Here is a 22,298-nt window from a genome sequence, read left to right on the forward strand (position 1 = left end):
TAGTGTCGTGTCCTAAAAAGAGCAGGAGAAGGCCCTTAGGGGATATAGGAAAGGCGAAGGCTGTTCTTGCTCCTTGCCAATCTGTTCCAGACTTGGCAGCATCACTCCCCTCAACTAGCAACTGGCCAACCACAGACCCACATCAATATTCTTCAAACCATTTTAATTTGTGCTTAATATCCTGGTAGGCATCAAGCCTGTGCCACTTGATGCACAACATGGAAGTCCCTTTCATCTTAGTGTGGGGCAGGTGGGCTTCAAGAGAGGCCCGGAAATGATTATTCCCAGTGGATACAGTGATTAAAAGTATGTATGAACATTGATTGCTATCAGGGGATTTCTCTGACTAGAACACTTTTTAGGACAATGGTAAAATTGGTTAAGCACACCCTGGAAAACACCTTGCAGCTGATAGCAAAATGGTGAGCCAAAGGTTCAAAGATATTATCTGGCACTAAAAGATACAGGGCGTAGCTTTATTTAATTATTTTAATGCAAAGGAATAAATTTATGTGAGTGATTAAAGAAAAATAGCTCTGCGCACCTGTGTCCCCTGAGGGAAGAATGAGTCGTGCAGCTCAGTCACAGTCTTAAGATAACAGCAGCTGGGTAACTTTATTTCAGCCCATCCTTCTTCCCTCTTCATTATGCAGCCCATCTTGCACCCAGAAACATCTTCCCAGGCCCCTCTAGAGCTGTCAGCAGTACCAGATTAAGTCAGGAAACCACACTAGCAAACAGGCTTCCACTCCTCTCAGTCCACAATATGTTCCTACTCAACTGCAAAACTGTTTTCTAAATGTTCTAGGGATGTATATGCTCCCTGTTGTAGAAGAGCCCTTACCAGTGAAACACACATTTCTTTTGCTATTCCACTTCTTTACAGTTATTAACCTCTCTCCTAAACGCCTAAAGGAGTAAACAGGTATGGTCCCCACAGTGCTACATATCACGCTAAGACTGACCTCTCCTAACAAATACCTTTGAGTCTGCTCCTGGAGGATAAATTAATGCTCAACACAGAATTTCAGATATTTCTGACACCCTTAAAATAGTACACAATTATGTATGGGTTACTGATGAATACTGTCACTGAAAAAAGGACATTATAAATAAAACTTTTTGCTGTGTGGTCTCAGGATCCTGGTAAAGATTATCTCTCCTTATTTCCCAAAAGGCAGATAGGGAAGTGGGGGAGGGAAGAAAACTATGAGCAGAGAAGCTAAAAAGAAAAACAGCACTTGCAGTCTACTTAAGAAGCCTCTTTCCTTGACACTTCATCTGCTATGCTGTTTTCCAGGTAGCATGGTTCACGCTGCCAAATCAAATCCCAGCTTTGGCTTCCTGTTTTCTGGCTGACGAGTTCCACAGAGTGGTACAAGCATTATGCTTTGTAGCCCAACCAACTCTATCCTACACAGAACAGTCATAAAAAAAATAATTTATGGGCAGGTTCTAGCAGGCCAGAGAGACAAAATGAAATGCCAGGGGTCTAGTTAGAGCAAAACATTAGTGCCATAATTTATATAAAGGGTACTTTCCATAACAAACATTGGAACTATACGGCAACATTACCTATTTATGTAAGTGCAAAGTTAAAAATCCACAGGGTCCAATGCAAAATAAACATGATGATTCATAGCTTTTAATACTGTTTCAAACTCTTTGAAAATCCAGGGAGTTAATGTTGTATTGTTATAGATGCTGCTCCTATTTTTTTGACCAACTTGGAAATAAAGCAGCAAGTCCAAATTAGAATGGAAAGTTCAAATGCTCACAAAATGCTACAATTACAACCTGATCTCTCTATTCATTGTCTTTCTGACACAATTCCAGTTTACTGCAGCTTCCACATACATCATTCTCATCATTTACTGTTTGTGGCTTATTCCAGCTACAGCTCTCCTCCCTACTCATATAAAATCATGCAAGCTAATGGACCATGCAACACCTTTGCTAAACTCTTCCTTGAAATCCCATGCAACTACCCTAGAATGGAATCAAGTGTGCCTGCCACACACGTTTGGTAGGTACCACTTCTTGTTGTCAAACCTAAAGCCTGCCAGGAACCTCTCACAGAAAAACAAAACAGCATTAAGTTCACAGAGCAGTCTTCTGGCAGCCAATGACATGATGTTAAGTAGGTGTCCTTTCACAGAATAGTTTAACTCTCATCATGAACAGCTAGTGGTGACATTACACCTAGAGTCTGCACAACTGATTACAATGCGTCTAACATGTCAGCTACTGCAGCACTTGGGAGAATGGCACTGACAGCATTGCCACTCCACTCACACACCAGCATCCCACCTCACTAGCTCAAGGTACAAAGTACATTCTGAAATTAATACCCTTTGGCTCAAAACCAAATTCAAGGTTGAGTGCTGTCTGTTCAATTCAAGCATGGCCTGATCGGGTCACATGAGTTTCCTCCAGCTTAGAAGTAAAAGACAGAGAAAGAAATACACCCACACTCAGTTCACAATCCCTACGTTCTCCACTACAATAGTTTACGCAACCCCAACTGATTCCTTTTAACTGAAATTATATCAATTTATTTTTACATTTGAAATTATAGTAGTAAAAATAGTCCTTTTGTAAGCCAATGAATGACTTGTTTCTTCTTACAAGAACAAGCAGGCCTGGTAATCTGTAGGTTTGACTAAAAATATTATAAGAACAGGCACTGACATTTGAGGGAAGACTTGAAGGAAAAGGAAAATACTACTATGTGAAACGGAATGTATGAACTAACATTCTCTAAGTCAGAAATTCAGGAGGAAGAAAGAAAATACATACTACCTTTATGTAACGATACTGTGTATTTGTATTTTTTTTATTACCAGCAGTGCCCAGGAGCTGTGAGGGCGAGGATAAAGAACTTACATATGCTGTAGAGCCATTCCCTTGAGTTGCATGTTATCCCTTTCAGCACACAATGGCAACATGATGGAGCTTTTTTTTTCCAAGAGATTTGCCTTTTTTAAGAGGCCAATAAAACAATCAGACAAAAATAGAACAACAAAAAACCTCACCCTGTAGATCAGTATACCAGCAGACTGGAATAAACTTATATAGGATGGTAAAATACACATCAGTACAGGTCAACAGGAATGCTCTGTTTAAAGCAGCATTAGAACCACAGCCAAGAGCAAAGGTTGGGTCTTATTTATCAAATTATCAAATCAGCTAGCTGCATTATTGCTCAGCTTGTCATGAGAGATGCCTTCTAAAGGATCACAAGCCCTCTACCAGAGCAATACCTACTGTATGCACGAGTGTTTTTTTGTTGGCTGCTTCATTCCTGGCATAGCAGAATGTTATGAAAAATCAGGAGTGGGAATTCCTGGATAATGAGACTGATTTTTATTAATTATTTTCCTCCTCCTCAATTGAAGTGCTCAAAATACACTCTTTGATGCAATTACCGCTCTAATTCATTTCAGTTATCAGAAGTTCAAGAGCATTACAAGATTTAATGTACTTGAAATATTTTTGGTGTTTTTAAATCTCTAGCTGCTACTTTGTACGCTCCTAAATTCACTTCCTGATTTTATTCTAAATCAGAGCTTAACTAAGGACCCCACTGAACTAAGGACCCCACTGTATTAAAGCACATCAGAGACAACTACAGTAACACAAAAACAATTATTGCTAATATTGCACGAGTAATAATAATGCATATAAACTACAAAAACAGAATAACATCAGCTCCCAAAGACTTTTCAGCATTGATAACCTTTCAGGATGCTCTTTTTCTCTTCTTCAGATATCCTCACGGAATGGACTTAGCAAGAGAAGTATGCAAATAAAAACAACCGACCTAAGAGCAAAATCACTGTACAGCTATAGTTCCTCACAGCTTTGCACAGCTTATCAGTATAATTTCCTATTAGCCCTAAAAACTGAGATTAAAGGACAGAATGCGTAGCAAAGTGCAAGTAGACCCAGCCATACCAGAGATAACACTATGATATGAGTGGGACATGAACAGCTGTTCAGGAATGTGTGCTAAATGGCCACACAACGCATTGTATTCTGTGTATTCGTGGATTTAAAATCACTTTCAACCAAAAAATCTGAGAAATGCTTCAGTTTGTAATTTTACTGTGACCACAACTGGATATTTCTTTCAAAAAATTAATCAGACATTAATAACAAACCATGACATTATAGTCTTTCACTGCACAAGCATCCTGAGACCGCACACAGATTGCCTTCATCGTCCAAATCCCTCCAGCAACTACCTCCTGCAAGATGCAGTGTAGATGTTAGGCATCACCACCTCTTCACTGCACAATTGTTGAGCTTTTTTCCCCTAAAACATAAATCAATCTGAATTTATTCAGCATGTTATTAACACTGTGGAAGTAATGACCACTACTGCTTGTTACAAGGACATTAGATACCCTTTGACAGGCTCCCTGTCAATTCATACTCAAACACAGAGGCTCTCCAGTTCTGGAAATCTACCTCACTCAAAATGAGATTCCATGTAATACCTATCAAGCTAAGGTAGATATCCTGTAGTACAACAGCAGGTTTGGTTTGAAGCTGCAATCTTTTGGAGAAAGTATGATACTGAATCTAAGAGGATTTGAACTTATCATCCGTACAAACAAACTTAAATCTATCAGCAGGGAAGTCATTCATCCTCCGCATTATAGCTCTCCTATTTATACAGAAGAGTAAGAAAGGGAAAAGAAAAATGATTTGTTATCTCTTTTTAGACCAGAACATCTTTCAGATGGAGTGTTCCATAGAAGTTTGGCAAATATCTCAACTGTGAAGAGATTCAGCATTGGTCATGATCCCTAGATATAAGCATAGCTGTATGGGAACTGTTCAGTCACAGCCTGAAACACTGATTGAGCACCTGGGGAAAGGACCTGGTCAGCCCTGGGAGCACAGGTGAAGGCAATTCAACTGTGGGACAAGAAGAGGTGGACCCTGGCTGTACCCCTCTTAGACCTCATTTATGGGCTGACTGCAACTGGGGAAGGTTCTCTGGCTGAAGATCTCTTCCTTGTAGAGTTCTTTCTGTGAGCCTAAATCTTTGGAGATGGGTGAGTACCTTTACTTTTCCTGTGAAATACCATCCTATCTGCACTGGTCCCTTTGCTGTTACTTTCTTGTATTGCCCTTCTACTGCATTAGTCTTTCCAATTGTAACAGTAGCCTAAACATTGAACATGTTGGTAAAGAAAATTGTACAATCATAGAATTTTTACAGCTGGAAGGGTTGAGTTTAAAAGCCGTCCAGTCCAATGCCGGAGAACAGGAACACCCATGGTTCCATCAGGCTGCTCAGAACCCCATGCAGCTCTCTGGGTATGGTCTCATCAGTGCAGAGTAGAGGGGTAGGATCATCTCTAGATGATCTCTAGGTGGATGCCTTCTGGCTATACTTCTTTTGATACAGCCCAGGATATTGTTGGCTTTCTGGGCTGTAACTACACATCACTGACATCACTACCATCCACCAATACCCTTGAGCCCTTTTCAGCAGGCCTGTATATAATCCTTTCATCCCCAGGCTTATAGTTATATGGATTGCCATAACTCAGGTGCGACTTTGCACCTGGATTTGTTAGAACTCATGAGGTTCATCTGGGCCCACTGCTCCAGCCTTTCTGGATCCCTCTGAATTGCATCCCATCCCTGTGCCTTGGGTGCATCAACCGTACCACACAGCTTGGCATCACCTGCAAACTTGCTGAGGGTGCAGTTGGACTTTCTAACTCAGTACTTCAGGAAAAGGGTAAACCCCAGCTTTGTGCAAGGTCACTGTGTGACTGAAGTACTTTGCTGGAAGCTACTCTTGGCTTTGTAAAACGTGAATGCTCTTTCAACTCATTAAGCCTAAGAGAGATGAGGAAACAGGACTGTGTTCCTGGCACTTAATAGCCTCATGCTTTACCAATAAGGCATTTACCTAATGGTAAATTTATGTTCTTACATGTCTTATGCTGGCAAAGAAAGGAAAAAACCAACATCCTGGAATTAGGGAGTAGAGAAAAGAAGGCTCCAGAGGAAAATTTCAGAAATTTGCAATAATCTTCAGCATTTTCTTTTTAATGGAGAAGATGGGGAAATCTACAACTTGAAGCTTCAGAAGACAGCTGCATGAGTAGAACAATAAACTGAGTGCTCTGTTGCCTGTTATAAATAATGGAGCAATCACCAGTTATTAAACTGTAATGAGGAAGGCATGGAAAAGTGTCTCAAATAAGCTTTATTTTGCCTACTGTTGTTCTAGTCTCATCCATCAAACGTAAAACACATTTTCATCACTATCCCCAAACACTAACTATTGTTTAGTGAGTGAAAACACAGTTTTAAACATCCTGCTTGCTACAGCTTCTTCCCTGCAGCCCTTTCTGCCTATTTCGCAGACCTCATCTCCTTTCCTATTCACTGAATTCTGGTCATCTCTGCTCTTCTACTTATTGTCTCACAGTCACTATGGCATGAGATTTGCACTTCCCAATACCAAAAATTTGCAGTTATTTTTCATCTTCAGTGAATGTCTGATTCATTGTTCATTTTTATTTTAACTCCCGACTGCTTCTACTTCCCCTAGAATATGTCAGAATATATTGTCCTCTTAGTGTCCAAACAGGACATGACAGAATTACCTTTACAAAGGGAAGGAAAAAGAAAAGATAAACACCTCAAGTAGCACAAAATACTACTTTGGCTGCTCATTTCATTTGGCCTGTTTTGTGTGTTGAGAAAGGAAAAGAGGTGAAGTATGCTTATTTCAAGTCAAGAAAGAAAGAGTGCCATCCAATCTAGAAGACTCAAAGAATATCTTATATGGCAGCTTGGGGAAACAGTTTCAGAAGGAAATTACAGAATGTGAAACTTTTTTTCACAATTTCTTCCAACCCCACAACAGACAGCTGTATTGTCAAGAGTTAGAGGTACGGAAGAGGACAAATCCAAATAACAGTGATTTCAGAGTGCCAGGGCAATGTAGAAAACAAACAAAATATCTTATGAAAACACTTTTTATTGATTTCCTACTATGAGGACAGAATTCATTCCGTAGGATCTGGGAGCAGCCTCATGAAGACGCTTTCTAGTATAGACTGCAATTTAAACAGGACTCCCTCCCTACACTATCAACTAAAAAAGCTCTTAGGCAATTCTTTCACAATCTGACATAGAATCATAGAGCCCTTAAAGGTGTAAAACAGAACATTGGTTATTTCTTCTTTAAGAAGTATTGGTAGTCTGTCTCCTAGCTTGTTTTGACTGATTCAGTCCTAAATGACAAGTTTCACACAAGTAAGTGTTAAGCACCTATTCCATTAAAAAACAATTAAATGAACCCCAAACCAAGTTGGCTTGCTTTAAAAAGGGGGAAAAAAAGAAATTTTGCAAGTTCCAGCCTAGAGCAATTCTGTGGAAAAGTGAGTGTCTCCATTAATGCATAAGTTGAAAATGCTGATGTAGTATAACAGGGTGACGCACAATTGGAGGGTGTATCTAAATGGCATGCTGCAATACTGTTCTCAAATACCTGAACTAATGCCAAAGTTGAAATCCATAATAAGGACTTCACCAAAATGAATCTCTCAAGAATCACCCTGTGCAGAGAGCTAAAACTCCTACTTTCTGCCTTGAGTTTCTATAACACAGATGGCAGTGTGGGTACGTAGGCGCGTACAAAGCACCTACCAGCAGCCTAGTAGCAAAAATGCAGAGGTTCTACTCCAAGAGGATGTAGATCACCCCTTCGATTAAACTCTTCAGCCCTCTTTATTGCTGTGGGGCACCCTGGAAGGGGAGTCGGATCCTGACTCATTGACCCTAACCTAGGCTGAAGAAACAGCGGCTGCAGCCTTCCCCTGGAACAGTAGCTTTCCATTGACTAGACAGTACAATGTTTCTCTAGCTCTGTTACGTTCTGGCTTACCAGAGAAAGCAAAACCATGCTGAAACAAGTAACACAAACCAATACACACCACTTCTTACCTTTCCTTGTACAACAAAGCCGCAGCAAATTAAGTATACCTTAATAACAGTTATTAGCAAACAGCCTCTTAGGCCTAGAAGGTAATGGCTGAAGAGTATCACTTCAAAAACATTGATTTGAATGCACTCCAAATGCTCGCAGCTTGCAGTTCATCTTTAGCAATTAAGTGACATCATATTGACTTATTTCCCTCATAATTACCTTTCATTTGACACAATAACACCTAATCTCCTTGCTCTTTAGTTTACTGGAACACCGAGCAGAAACACTAACTGCCAGAGCCAGCACAATGGGATGCAGCCCACAAGGGAGTGGCTGCTTTGTAAAATAAAAGGTTCTTGTTTTATGTGGCATAAAAATATCAGCGGGAAACATTACCTTTCTTTCAGAGGAAAAGCCCACCTTCCAACCCGCTGGCAGCTGCAGAGCAGCACCCTTTCTGACACTGAAGAAGCGAGCAGAGACTGCAGCCCCCTCTCACCGGCCGAGCTGAGGCGGGCACCGAGCATCCCACCCGCTCCGCCACACACGGCCCCGAGGCCGGGCGGCATCCTGCCCCAACGAGCCCTTCTGACACCGAACCGCAGCCGGGTGCCCGGGCTGCCCCGCTCCTCACCGAGGTACTCGGGCCCAGGCAGCCGCTCGGGGCTCAGCATCCTCTCGTCGCCGCCGCCTCCTCCCGGCTTCCGTCCGTTTCCAAGGCACCCGACGCTCCTGGCTCCCAGAGCCCGGCGTTGCTCCTCCGCTCGCCCCGGCTGGGAACCACCCTCACACCGGCAGGGTTCCGGCCCGAAAGCGGGTCCGGCTCCTGCCCCGCATCAACCCCCGCCCCGGCACGGCAGCACTGAGGCGGGGATGCGAAGGGCGGGAAAGGAGAGAGCTCGAGGGAAGGGTCTGTGACGGAGCGGAGCAGCCTGGTCCTGAGGAGCCATCCCATGGGACGGAGTGGTTGTGTGCTCCAAGGCCGGGCTACTCAACAGAGGGAGAAAGGCTGAAGAGACAAAGTGACCTGAGGAGAAACGTATGGCAACGGTAATAAAGATACGGAAGGGTATTGTGCGACTAGTGTATCCCAGAGGGCAGGGCCAGCAGTGGCCTGAGATGTAACCCCATGTAGTTACATCAGTCTTGTCAGTAATGTTCACTCTGCTCGTGATTTTGTTTTGCAACACTGGTGCTCTAGAGAGGAAGGAATAGGGAACATCAGGCATTGCCTGTTTCCACAGGAAAGTGGAAAGTAGCAGAAAAGTCCTGAGCTATGGAACCCTTAATGCTTATTTAGGAATTTCTCAGGGAATGGCCCTTGTCCGGGCAGAGCTCTTCCCATGGCCAGTAGGAACTGGTCCTACTGAGTGCCCTTATCCCAGAAGCTAAAGGAGAGACAATTTCCAAAAGTCTTTGCAGTTTCTCACATCAGCAATAGAAAAATCCCAACCCAAAGTCATAATCCCAGGAGTTCCAGATGAGGGATGTTGTGTTTTTAGTGACAAATGTAAAGCAGCAGAAATAAAACACTTTAATATTGTTGTGGTTTAATCCTATAGATGGCTCCATGTGGTCATTTTCACACTTTCCCGCTTCCCAATGGAATGGGGGAGACAATAGGGGAAAAAAGCCTAAAACCTGAGGCAAGCACTGAGTCAGCCACAGAAGCACAGGTGAAGGCAATTCAGTTGTGTGACTGGAAGGGGTGGAGCCTGGCTGCACCCCTCCTAGACCCCATTTAAGGGCTGACTGACACTGGGGAAGGATCTCTTTCTGGAGATTACTCCCTTTGGAGTTTTTCTCTGAGCTCAGGATGTGGGTGAGCATCTTCATCTATTTTCAATTATCTCCTTCCACCATAATAATCTTTCTAGTTATATGACCAGTAGATGCTCCTAAGCTACAGCACTCTGTATTGAACAGGATCATAATGAGGAAATACAAGATTATGTTAGTACATATAAAAGCATAGTAAAAAAAAGTGCAATGTCTTGTGGAATATGATCTATTGTACTTCATAGCAAAGCCAATTGACTAATTGTGTTTTGGTAAGCATGTCTTCTAACATGAAGTCTATTCCATATAGTTACAGAATAGGCTTCATTTCAGCATTCTGAATAGACTTCATTCTTCAGCGTTTCTGGTGCTTTGCAATGAGGTATCTTGTTCTAGGCCACTGCTGGAGAGGAGGGATACAGTTTGATTTGATAGGAGGTTTGAAGCACAGTTCTTGCCATTTCAAAACCAATGTTAAGATCTCTGTTTTCATAAGCAGTTTTTTACCATCAGCTGGGAAGTTTCACTGGTGTTGAAAAGCCAAATCTCTAAGCCTTTTCTTTACTGTTAGTCTCTTGAGCTGATAGAAAGCATTCTACATGTTGTGCACTCTTTCTTTTTTGTTGCTTAAGCCATTTCTGTAAAACACCATTTTGCATTGATTATTATCTGGAGCTCTTGTAAACAAGAGGCTTTTGAAGCCTGGTTTTAAATAATACACCATAAGATATCTCATTTTCTCTGGAGTTCTTTTTGTTACTGTTTGGTCTCTGTGGATTGGACGTCATTATTTCCTTTCAACCAGTTCAGGTAATCCTTTTAGACTCTAAATCCATTTGTGGTAGTATTAAGTTTCAGTAGTAATGGCACCTGGATGCTAATAGCTTGGAGAGAACTATAGAAAAGGATGCCATTTCTGAAGCCTTTTATAGACTTCCTTGTTTACTGTAATTCCTTTCTGGACTTGCTAGAAGCCAGGATTAGATGATATAACACATCAGCTCTAGGACTCACCTGGCCTCTCATGCTTGTGACCTAGAAAGGTTGAAATGCTGCCAGGTTGGTTGTAGATGTTAAGTTTGTTTCCCCGTATTAATCTCAGAACTCAAGTGCATTGCATTTTAATAAAAAGCTCTTTAAAACTGAGAAGGCTTTTCTGGGTCAGTGGAAAGCATCTGCTTAATAGCTGCTCTGGGAAGAGGAACCCTTTAACAAGGATTTAATGTTCTTTCAGGCCCTGCTGGGAGAATGATAGTGGAAAACAGCAGATTTGTCAGCAACCCCTTGGGAGGTGATCAGGAGTACAGTTCTCACTTCAGGACAAGCAGATGATGGAGTAGACTCTCAGGGTTACCGTTCACCCTGGAATCTTTTAACTTACTTTTTTTTAAACTATATTTGTCGAGTTTTGTCTATCAGCATTTGATTTTATTTAGCTTAATTCCCCGCAAAGACTGACGTAAGACCATCAGAAATCACACCTTTAGTTAAATTGGGCTAGTTTAATTATATGAGTCCTTGTGACCATGTGTTTGAAAATAATGAGTAGTATAATTTAGATTTTTCTTTATTTTTCTTTGCTGTAATTTCTTTAATATATTTTGATGTGTAGACTGGAGGACTCTTTCCTGGGTCAGCTTTGTCTTTTGCAACATGTAGTTTAGATTAAATTTCTATTCTCTTCCATTCCCACATACTTTGAGCCCACTGTACTAATTGTGTAGCTTAATCCTTTCTGTTTTTTTGTTCATTATTCTAAATGCTACTATTGAAGTTGATCTGAAATATTTTTATTAGCTGAAGTTCTCCTGAGAAACGGCTCCTCTTTCAGAGAGGACATTATATAGAATAATAAACAGAACCAGATATCAAGCAACAAATTCTAGAGGAAATATCCCATTTTAAACAGACTGAGTCATTTTGTCTGGCTTCTATTATTATTTTTTTTCTGAGGATGAAATATTTTATTTACTTAGAATTATAACAATTTTTGCTAAAGTAATTACATTAAAGCCTGGAGGTACTGGAGGCAAAAAACTTATCTTTCCTTTTTCTTTCTTTTCTGAAGGAGGCAGCTGGAGACTATATTGCTTTAAGGTTCACAACTGCAACATGTTAAGGACCAGGCTGTGAGGAGTCTTCAGTCTTGTCCCACATCAGACTTCTATGCATGTAAGAAAGCTTTACAAGAAACATTAGAAAGCTCTCTCTAGCTTTTCTTGCTCATCTTTTGAGTGTCCATAGCACTGTCCTGTTTTAAGAGTGAGCTAAGTATCTATATTGCCCAGGAATTAGATTTTTTGTTTCTGGTGATGTTTTGTAATATTTGAGGCCTCTGATACATTTGCATGGGCAAATTAACAGAATGGGTACATTCCCAAAATTACTAGTGGGATAACAAAACGTGTTTATCCAAGAACACCTGCAAAACAAATCAGATACTGAGGGGAAAACAAACAAGTGTCAATTTTTGTTGATGATGTTATCTTAAGCACCATAGCAGTGAGAGATTTTTGTGAAGAGTGAACTGAGTGGGGGATAAAAACTTTGCATGCTTTCTTTATGTAATTAATTAGAAAACATGTGAATTAATGTTCTATTATGCAAGACATCTTAAAAATCAGTGGTGCCACAGTTGGATGATTCATTTATGAGTCACTTGCAAACCCATAAAAGCTCCCAATAAATTTCTGATTTAATAATTATATTTATGAACTTTGATTAAACTCTCTAAACACAGATGCTAAAAATATGGTCATCTTAAATTCAAAGGTCAGCCAAATTTACAACGAATTTATATGAGAAAATCTGTATTTTCATGTTGTTGATTCCTTGGGAGACGTTTACAGAGAAGACTGCAGTACTCCCCGTGTTTATCCTGGTCTGAGCCTTCCCAGACTGAGTGAACTGTTACCTTGTTTGCAAGCAGCAAACCTGAGGTTTAGCATAACAAAGCAATTTTTTTTTTCTTTTTTCTTTTTTCCCCTCTAATAATGTAATGTTAAGACTAATTTCTGTGGGTAAAATATAGGCTAACAGATGGGACTTAGATTGTTTCTTAAGGCCAACAGGCTTTAGAGAAATTAGATTCATGAAGTTTCTCTCTGAACATCTGCCACAAAATGAAGTTTGGAAACAACAGTGTACTTCCCCAGCTAATGATAGGACTTGATGACAACAGCAGCTCTCTCAATTAGCTATCATTTGTACCATTAATGGACTTTAAAGTTCCAGGTACAATTACAAGTGTCACATTAAAGTCAAGTGTACATTTAACGGGTTAGGCGTTATAAATGTGCAGGAAACCATACTGTGAGTACTGTACAATTATAATTAATTTCTTCTTTACTATTCCATACCTGCATTTTAATTTGGATTGAAGATTTTATTTTGTCCTTTTAAATGGTGAACAGAAAGGAAGAAACTACAGATCTGCCCTAATTTTGAAGTCTATACAACAATAAACAACACCTGAGGGTAAAGCTTAATTGAGTTCACGGATCATTATATTTTAAATAAAGTTTTTAGTGGGGAAAAAAGACAACAAACATTATTCTATTCCTTAGTCATAGGACTAGTTCTAAATTGTAGGTGATCTGTTTGTGAGGAGGGAATATGATTATGATAGTTTCCGTGACTTAGTGAGGCTGAATCTCCATTTTAAAGTTAAAGGTACTTGTAAGTCATATGCTACAGTTGTGATGTCTAGTGAATAACTGAACTCTTGTTCTTAAGCTCAGTGTTAGCAAGCAAATCTGCTTTTGTTATTTATTTTTTCTGTAATGTCAAGCTGGAGACACACTCTTCTTCAGCTTTTGTCCCCATTATCTCTTTGAGAAGGAAACGACATCTTTAAAAATACTTAGTACCAAACGAGTGACCCTTCTGAGCTGGAATGCCGCCGCACTAATGATGCAGAGAAGAAAAACAGCCATTTCTGGCAGAGTTTGCAGGATCTCTCATGCCAAACAAAAAAAGTCCAATATGCCTGGTAGAAATAAATATCACTATGAAATTCTGGCATGGGAAACATTTCTGACAGCCAAGGCTTAGCTCATCCTGGGGGGTAACTCGAAAAGGCCTATAATTTTCATTCTTCATTTTAATCCATCGAATGTTCCTTGCAAACTGAGGCATCCAGACTGTGTTGTCAATTAGGCCAGGTGTCTGTTTGATAAAAGTAAATGAAGCTCTGTGTGTGCAAGAAAATGGGTAGGTCTGCGTGGGAGTGAACTGTTGCTTCTAAAGCTGAAGCAAGGCAGTAACTCTGACAGCTGTACTGGCCAGCTCATATGGGAGAGGGACAAAAATTCCTGTGTGCAGTACAGAGACTTAGCACATTCAAAACAGTCTGGAAGTATTCTATCTTAAAATCTACAGGGAAAAGCAAATGATGGAGCAAGGGGAGAAACCAGAAGGAAGAAGAATTTACAGATTCATTAAAATTGTGAAATTCTTGCAAAACAGCCCTTACTTGTGCTTGTTAAATATGTAAAAGGGTTGTTGTGAGAGACCACTGCAGAATACTGCAGCTTCATGAGAGCTGAAGAATGAATTTTATTGAAAGCACACAACGATATGCCAGTCATTCATAAAGTAATATGAGAAGACAGAGTGAAGGATGTTGTTTCCTTTCTGTCACGTAAAGCTTGGGGTGTTTTCAGGAGTGACGTCTTTGTGGAGTCACTAGAAGAGAAGCCAGAGACTGATGATCTCTGGTTGGTGAATTAAGGAAGAGATATTGAGAAGCAGTAGGTAAGGGATGGAAGGGGTGGTATGCAAATAGTTTACTAAGAGGGGAAAAAATAAGCCAGAGGAAACTGAAAGAGCAAATTAAGATATTAAGGTTTATCCGAGGAATGTACTAAAAATTCTCTTTTGATTGGCTGACTTAATCATGCTAGTTTCTAAAGCAGAAAATTAGAGCTTCCATTCCCCACTTGAAACTGATAGCATGAAGGCCACTCCAAAAGTAGTGCCTCCTATTTTATTATGTTGGCCCACAACATCAGAGGCAGGTGTTGGTGGTATGGCAGTAGAGACTGAACCTGCCTGCCAGAATCCTGTTACAGTTTACCTACTGTTAATGAGAGCAGAGTTCTTCCTTGAGCAATGAAATTTTGGTATGGATTTGTTTCCTTCAAACTCTGTAACCGGAGTATGTTTCTGGTATTTACCAAGCATACTCAGTATGTTCTGAGTTACGAGAAGCAGAAACTTGCAGTTTCTCCAACAAACTTTATAATGTGAACTAAAAGCATGGTTTTATGCATGCTGTGGTCCTTGATTAAGCTTCTATCAACTCTGCTGACCTAGACTGAAGCACAAATGGAAATGCAAGACACAACCTCACATTACCTTGAATTCTCAGAATACTACTCTTAGTTTAACAGAATTAAAAATATAACATTTAATTATGCTAAAACTGCAACAACGTGGGCATAAGTGTGTATGACTAGAAGGGATGTTAAACGTGTATGTGTAAATGTTTGGGTGGCTGATCTTAGACTCACATGGAGTGTGTGCAACTTTGGATCTTGCTCCCATCTGTGTCTTTATTCAGGTCTCACTTGGTGTAGGTAAGAAGCAATTAATTTGTTTTCTGATTCACACTTATCAAGAGGTAATATAAGAGAGGGAGAGGTGTTAAGAGGCGTCTCTGATTCAGCCACCTGATAGGAAAGCAGATGGTTGACATCTCTTATCAGGAAGACTCAAGACTGCTGGCGGTACTTGCCTAACCCATCATGCCAATGAAGCATAAGAACTGAATCATCTTCAAGAAAGAAAACACTCTTTATCTCTGTCTGCATTTTTACATGTCACTCATCTCCATAGTGGCTGGGATTCTGTAAACAAGAAACATTTGTGAGCTGAAAGGGGTATGTTTGTGTTTTCCACATCTGTTCCTATGACTCCTTGTTTCTCTTGCAGGCCCAATTCAGATACACTTTTTTTTTTTGAGGAGGAGGAAAAGTCAGCCCATCAGATATTCTGGGTACTGAGGAATAAGGTCACCTTTCTTTCTAGATGTGTGATAGGGTTCCACCACAAACTTTTTACCTGAACATAGAAGTTATTGATTACAAACCACAGTAAGAGCTTCAAAGAAAGGCACAGCTCATCAGTTCTTTAGAAAATGCTTCTCAGTGCCTGCAAGAATTCATTTAGGAGGCACAACTTGTTGCTTTCCCATTTTGAAAGTGTTTGGAGAAGAAAAGTTGTTAGGCCTTTCTAATTGAATTCTTCTGCTGGTAGCTTTCAACAGAATATTTTCCTTTTATGATCTTCCTTATTCTCATTTTTTTTTCTTCCTGTGCCAGTCAAGGTATTAAACTGTGTTTTTTCCTAAGGCTAGACCATAGGCTACCTTTGCAATGCAGACATTGTGCAAGGCCTGGGTAATTGCCAGTTCACTGCAGGGAGAAGTCCAATCAGGAGTAGAAGAGGGTGTATTTGCATTATTTTTACATAGAAGATGTAAGGGAACCAGCAAGAGAGGGAAGAACCAGCTTGCAGGACACCCAGGAAGAGTTACTATCTCATAGAAAACATGAGAAAAGGATTAGTTTGTTTTCTTTCTCCCTAGTTAGAGAGTCAATTTACTTGGTTTGTTGTCTCCCCTCCATAGCCCTGACAATAAATATATAAATGGGTTTTCAGATGAATCTGTGCTTTGATCATTACATTACAAAGTAACTTTTATAGGGTTCTTCATATCTCAGCTTTTAAGTGTAGGCATTTAGTGTAGGTTTGCTGTTATGTATCAAAAAGTAGAATTAATTGTGGTCTGTGAGATGATCACAGTTTTCCTCCAAATAAACTGATGTTACTGCTTATAAGGCAGCAAATGAACAAAAGGGGGATAAAATGAAATAACACAAGCTCTGAATTGTTAATCTTCCATTTACTGTGTTAAAAATGAAAACAATCATGGTAATGAAGCAGAATGCAATGCGTGCATTGTTATTTTCTCAAGAATGAGTGGGCTTTAACTTGAGAAACAGTGTAAAGGACTGTATTGTGAGTACTCAATTGATGACATATAAGAGTACATTTGAGTTTGAAGTAGTGGTGTCACTGCTTAGAAGACTTCGAGGGAGGCAGTAAAGGAAAAAGTGTTAGCATAGCATAAAATATAAATCAATGCTAAAATTTCATTGAATGTATTTAACACAGAGACCATCATTTACTAACTAGGTCACCAGCTGTGAAAGCTGTGGGCATCTCAGCTCTTTGGAAAATTAGACTGTTTCTTTTTACATCCAATAGTGAATTCTGATATTGAAGATATAGTTCACTGGTGATATCAAAAAGGGGTAGCTAGCTGACATAGCTAATGAAGCAGCAGAATAATGATAGAAATTAAAAGACTAACTGGAAAATCCCATAACTTGATGACACCAAACCTGTGATTTTATGTTGAACCCAGAGCTTGCTTTTTGCTTGGATTTTCTGGTGAGTTAAGGATGTTCACTAATGTAGAATTTGAACAACAAAAATGCAGGCTCTGTAATGATCTTTCCTATCTGACTTCTCAGAATTATATCTATGGTTGAACTGGAGGTTTGTAAGGTGTCATAAAAGATCACCTGGTCCAGCCTGTACTGCATCAAGGCTTAGTTATATCAAGGCTAGTACCTGCAAGCTTATCAAACTTTGTTCTTCATTTCAGCAGAAGAGATTCCACAGTGCCCATAGACAGTCAGTTCTAGTGTTTAGAAACACTTAGTTGGAATGCTGATTAGCGAAATCTTTTAAGTGTTTCTTGTCACAAATCAAATTGACTCTTTCATGCCTTTCTATTGGAACTACAGAGGGTAGTTGATCAACATCTCTATAATGAGCTTTTATGTATCAGAAATCTGTATCTACTTGCAGCTTTTATTTTCCTGACTAGGCTAATCTAATTCCTTCAGCTTTTTCTCATAGGTTTTGTTTCATAAACTTCTTGTTGTTATTTTCACGTTTCTCTTAATATGTTTATATTCTGAAGGTGTTCAGCCAAGACCAGACAGGGGATGCCACGTGGGGCTTCGTACCCTGCAAAGTCTAGAAACAAAACAAATTGTTTTGCTTGACACACCTTTTAATGCATTCCAGAATGAAATGCATTTTTTGGCAACAGCATTGCATTGTTGATTTATATTGTTTGTTATACATACAGTCTTAATATATGTTTTTGCTGTGTTTCTCCTCTGTCAGGAATTCATATTTTATATTGATTGTTTCAGAACAATATTTCATGTTTCTCATTACTGTTTTTTCCTTGTAGATTTCTTGACAGTTTGTCCAATTGTTGATAGCATTTAAGATATTTGATCTCATCCTTCCTACTGTTTGCATCTCAACTGCCATTGTTTTGAGATTATCAGGTGTTGTTAGTACAGATTTTCAAGTATAAAGTATAAATGCAATCATTGCCTAAGTAGTCAGTGAACACACAGAACAAAACAGGACTTAGGACAAGCCTTGAAAGATAACAATTGAAGTACGTCAGAATTTTGGTAAATAACAACTATAATTTTCTTCAATCAAATGCCTCCAGGCCTTTTGCTAGTTTTATTTAAAATATCATTGCATGGAAATGTATTGTGAGGCTGTCAAAAGCTCGACAGCATTTACTGTGTCCACTGCCTATTGCTTACCCACTGAGCCAAACAATACTTACGAAAAGGAGCCTAGTCTTGCACAAATGCATTTTGCTTCTATGAAATTGATTCATATTAGTTAAATATTTTAAACATGATTTCTGCAAGCTTTTGTGAGCATGACTAAGCTACAGTGAAAGTTTTTGCTAGGAAATTCCTCTAGAAGGTTTCTTCTAGGGAACTTGAGGTGTTGAGAAATAACTTCCCAAGAAAGGACATTTGAATCATAGAGGTTGGAAAGGATTGTCTAGTCCAAACATCATCCTATCACCATTGCTATGCACTAAGCTACTAAACCATATGTCATAGCTCCTCACCCAGACATCTCTTGAATACCACTAGGGTTGGTAGCTCCCTGGGCAGCCATTCCAGTGCCTGACCATTCTCTCAGAGAAAAATATTTTCTTTACGTCTAATCTAAATCTCCTCCTCTTTGTGGCCATTCCTTGGGCCCTGTTTGTTGCCTGGGAGAAGTGGCCAAGCCCTTCCTCATCACAGTCTCTCTTCAGGAAGTTGTAGGGTGCAATGAGTTCTCCCCTGAGCTGCTTCTTCTCCAGACTAAACAATCCCAGTTACCTTGGCTGCTCCTCTTAATACTTGTGCTTCAGACCCCTCACCAGTTTTGTTGCCATTCTCTGGACACATTCTAGGGCCTTGATGTCTTTCTTGTAGTGAGGGGCCCAAAACTGCGCACAATACTTGAGGTGTAGCCTCACCAGAGCTGAGTACAGGGGGAATGATCACCTCTCTGTTCCAGCTGGCAGCACTATTTCTAACGCAGGCCAGGCTGGCATTGGTCCTCTTGGCCACCTGGGCACACTGTTGGCTCATGTTCAGCCTAGCATCAACCAGTACCCCCAGGTCCCTTTACTCTTCACAGTGGTTCAGCCACTCATCCCCAAACATATAGCACTGCATGGTGTTATTGTGACCAAAGTGCAGGACCTGGCACTTGGCCTTGTTGAACCTCAGCCCAGTGATCCAGCTTATCTAGATCCCTCTGAAGGGCCTCCCTACCCTCAGGCAGATCCATGTTACCTCCCAACTTGGTGTCATCTGCAAACTCACTGAGGGCACACTCAATCCCCTCATCTGGGTCATCAACATCTGGGTCATCAATAAAGATATTAAACAAGGTGAGCCCCAGTACCAGCTGCTGGGGGAAAGTTTTAAAGTACGTTGAAAGATAAAAGCAAAAATACTCATATTTTTCTCTTTTACTACTTCTTATTCAAGCCTTTGTGGTTCAAAAATAGTTAAAGTATATGTTCTCCAGTAATCTTCCCTAATTCCTTTCTTTGTCTTCCAGTGATGCAGTATTAGTTCTGCTTTTCCTGACAGAGCTGCTTTTTAAAATCACTGCTATGAAATAACAGCTACCATCATTTTCAGAATGAACTTCTCCCATTCAACTTACTTAATTTTGTAGTTTTGGGGGATGGGAATTGTGACATGAAATGATTATGATAACCTTCTCCCTGTTGACTCTGTAATGCCTATTTTAAGCGTATTGTCATATCAATCATTAATTATACTTTAATTACTTCTTTCTTGTTTTTATTACGATACTTACGGTATATTATTGCTTATCAGTGATCTATGCATTATTACGAGTTATGTAATGTTCCTCATAGCTGTGGGTAAAAGCAAATACACACCTCGTGCATGGGTTGAAATGCATACTGATACCTACATAGTCTTTCTATAACCTCCCTGGCTTGAGCGATGCATGTTCGAAGCACTGAATTCAATTTTACTACCGGTATTTTGCAACATTTCTAATGTTCTTTCTCCAGAAACATCCGTTTTTGCACTGCATCAATCTGCTTTACAATTACTTTCCAAAGATCCCACGTGGAATCAAGGCTGTATTCAGTCATAGTTTTGTATCAACATACCAAGTAATGGAGAGATTTGGAATGTAAATTTGCACTTCTCTACTGCAGCTGATCTGGGCAATTGTTGGAAAGACAGAATAACACCCTGTGCTAACATTTCACCACGGGATTTCAAAATGATTTCTAAGTCAGTGATATAATTACAGGGAATTTGAGCATGGAGAGGAAGCTGATTGGCCGGAATGCAGGCACAAGTTGCAGAGGACTGCTAAACACATTGTAACTAACACAAGTGGGTAAAAACATCTGTTCCCTAGGGAAAGAAAGACTGCAGAAATAACGAGCGAACTTATTTGTGTTTATGACAATATTTTTCAAGAGGCTTTTGTTTCAAACTTGAAAACACTTCTCTCAACTGCTGAAAACTGTTCCGTGGCCTAAGTGTGTAATTATCAGGGAGTTCTGGGCCCAGTGCCTGTACTTTATCATGTGTAGTACTTTAGTTTTTAAATGTCTCAAGCTTCTGTGAGCCTGAAGTCAGCAGGGCTTCTCTGTTTTATGCCACCTGAGGATCCAGCCTCAATAGAGGCTACAGCTTTATCTGAATTTTGGTTATGTTGCCCTGTATGTTTAGGGGGATTCAATAGTGTAGGGGTCTGGCGTGCTGGCCAGTCAACCATTGCCCTGCAGATGCGTTAGCATTTTGTCACCTTTAACTTCACCCTTCTGTACCCAGACATTCCACTTCAGTTATCTTGGAGCTGTTTCTCTTAAGTTGATCTGAAGTTGCTTACTCTTTTGATGGCTCAGTGTATCACTGTGTCCAAGTCAGTGTTAGTACAGAGAAGCTTTTTAATCTTTCCATCCAATCTTTTGCTCTTGATGATCTTTTCCAGTTGTTACTCTCGGGCAATTTTGTACATGTTATCTATAGAATGTTGTGGGATTTAGCTCCACAGTAGAGGTACTATTGTGCTCATATTACATAGAATGGGTCTGTTTTGATCTTGAAGCAGTAATTCAGCATACAAAAAAGAGACTTCCACGCTGTCCTTTCCTCTGATTTGTAGCCATCTACTGTGAGTTTATGCTTGGTTTGCTTCTTATGGTGTTCCTGTTCTTGTGAGTTCTTCCCAACAAAGCTGTTTTGGATTATTATTTTTTTCTTTAGATTGAGCTCAGTTCACCAAGAATGAGCCCTCACTTTAATTTTCTGTCGACATCCTAAAAAATATCCTTTGTCTTCACTGTTTTACACTTAATTAATAGGAATGGCAGAAATGTCTCCATCACATGCTGTGCTGTTTACTTGCTCTCGTGATTCTTTAAAGGAGAGGAATAATTGCAGTTTCCTCTGGATTCATCTTTGTGAAGGCTTTAAATGAGACTGTTCCTAATGCTGCCCCTTTGGTGTCAGTTTGACAAAGTTCCCATCCTCCCCTGTGGTCCAGAGTTTGGAGTATCTGAATCAGCCATCCATCCAAATTAATACTTTGAAAGCAACTGAGATTAATTACTTTCTCACATTGCCAACTCCGTGTATTAAAATGTCAAATCTTACCACAAAAGACCATAAAACTGCTGTTAACATCCAGTGTGAGCCTGTCTACTTCTAAATGCAACGCAGAAACCAGCAGGCATGTAAGAGATTGTCCAAGCGTGAATTTCCACTCACGTAGGCTCTGACACAAACCCTTTTTGGGGGGTAGCAGAGATTCCATACTGTCAGATTTCTCCGGATATCGCAGCTATAGAGGGAAAGCCAAACATTAGCAGCTTTGCCACGAACGGCAGGTAAAATCACTCTCGGAGATGGCAGCACAGAATTCGGGAACGAGATGCTCGAAGGCTCTCAGTTTAGGAGGGGCGTGAGGCAAAAGGGGCTGGGACAGGTAGAGGGGGTAGCGCAGGTCGGGCAGCCACGGCCGCGCGAACGACGTGCAGCCCGCCGTGATGCTCCCGGGCGGTGCTGCCGGGAGCGGGGACCCGCCGCAGGGTCCGGCCCCGGGGGCGGTGAAAGGCGGGGGTCTCGCAGCGCAGCCACCGCCCCGAGGCCGCCCGCGC

The 22,298-nt window shown here is 40.5% G+C and overlaps 1 protein-coding gene and 1 long non-coding RNA gene across 4 annotated transcripts in view; one reads left to right on the plus strand and one right to left on the minus strand.

Moving 5' to 3' along the window:
• The window catches only part of C5H11orf49 (chromosome 5 C11orf49 homolog), a 91,125-nt gene extending 82,397 nt beyond the window's left edge, over nucleotides 1-8,728 (minus strand). For 2 of the 3 annotated variants that reach the window (XM_015864311.2, XM_032444683.1), the window contains exon 1: nucleotides 8,601-8,728. In XM_015864311.2, the coding sequence (XP_015719797.1) occupies nucleotides 8,601-8,640 (40 nt within the window). In that variant the 5' untranslated portion in view covers nucleotides 8,641-8,728. Of the gene's footprint in view, nucleotides 1-8,362; nucleotides 8,540-8,600 lie in introns of those variants that run through there. The other variant, XM_015864312.2, reaches the window with a different exon arrangement.
• Nucleotides 8,729-8,890: 162 nt separating this feature from the next.
• Nucleotides 8,891-13,227, plus strand: LOC116653454. The gene is made up of 2 exons (XR_004307293.1): nucleotides 8,891-9,016; nucleotides 11,814-13,227. It is a non-coding gene; the product is annotated as an uncharacterized LOC116653454 (long non-coding RNA).
• Nucleotides 13,228-22,298: the final 9,071 nt, after the last annotated feature.

The sequence above is a fragment of the Coturnix japonica genome, chromosome 5 (assembly GCF_001577835.2).
Source record: "Coturnix japonica isolate 7356 chromosome 5, Coturnix japonica 2.1, whole genome shotgun sequence".
Taxonomy (NCBI): Eukaryota; Metazoa; Chordata; class Aves; order Galliformes; family Phasianidae; genus Coturnix; species Coturnix japonica.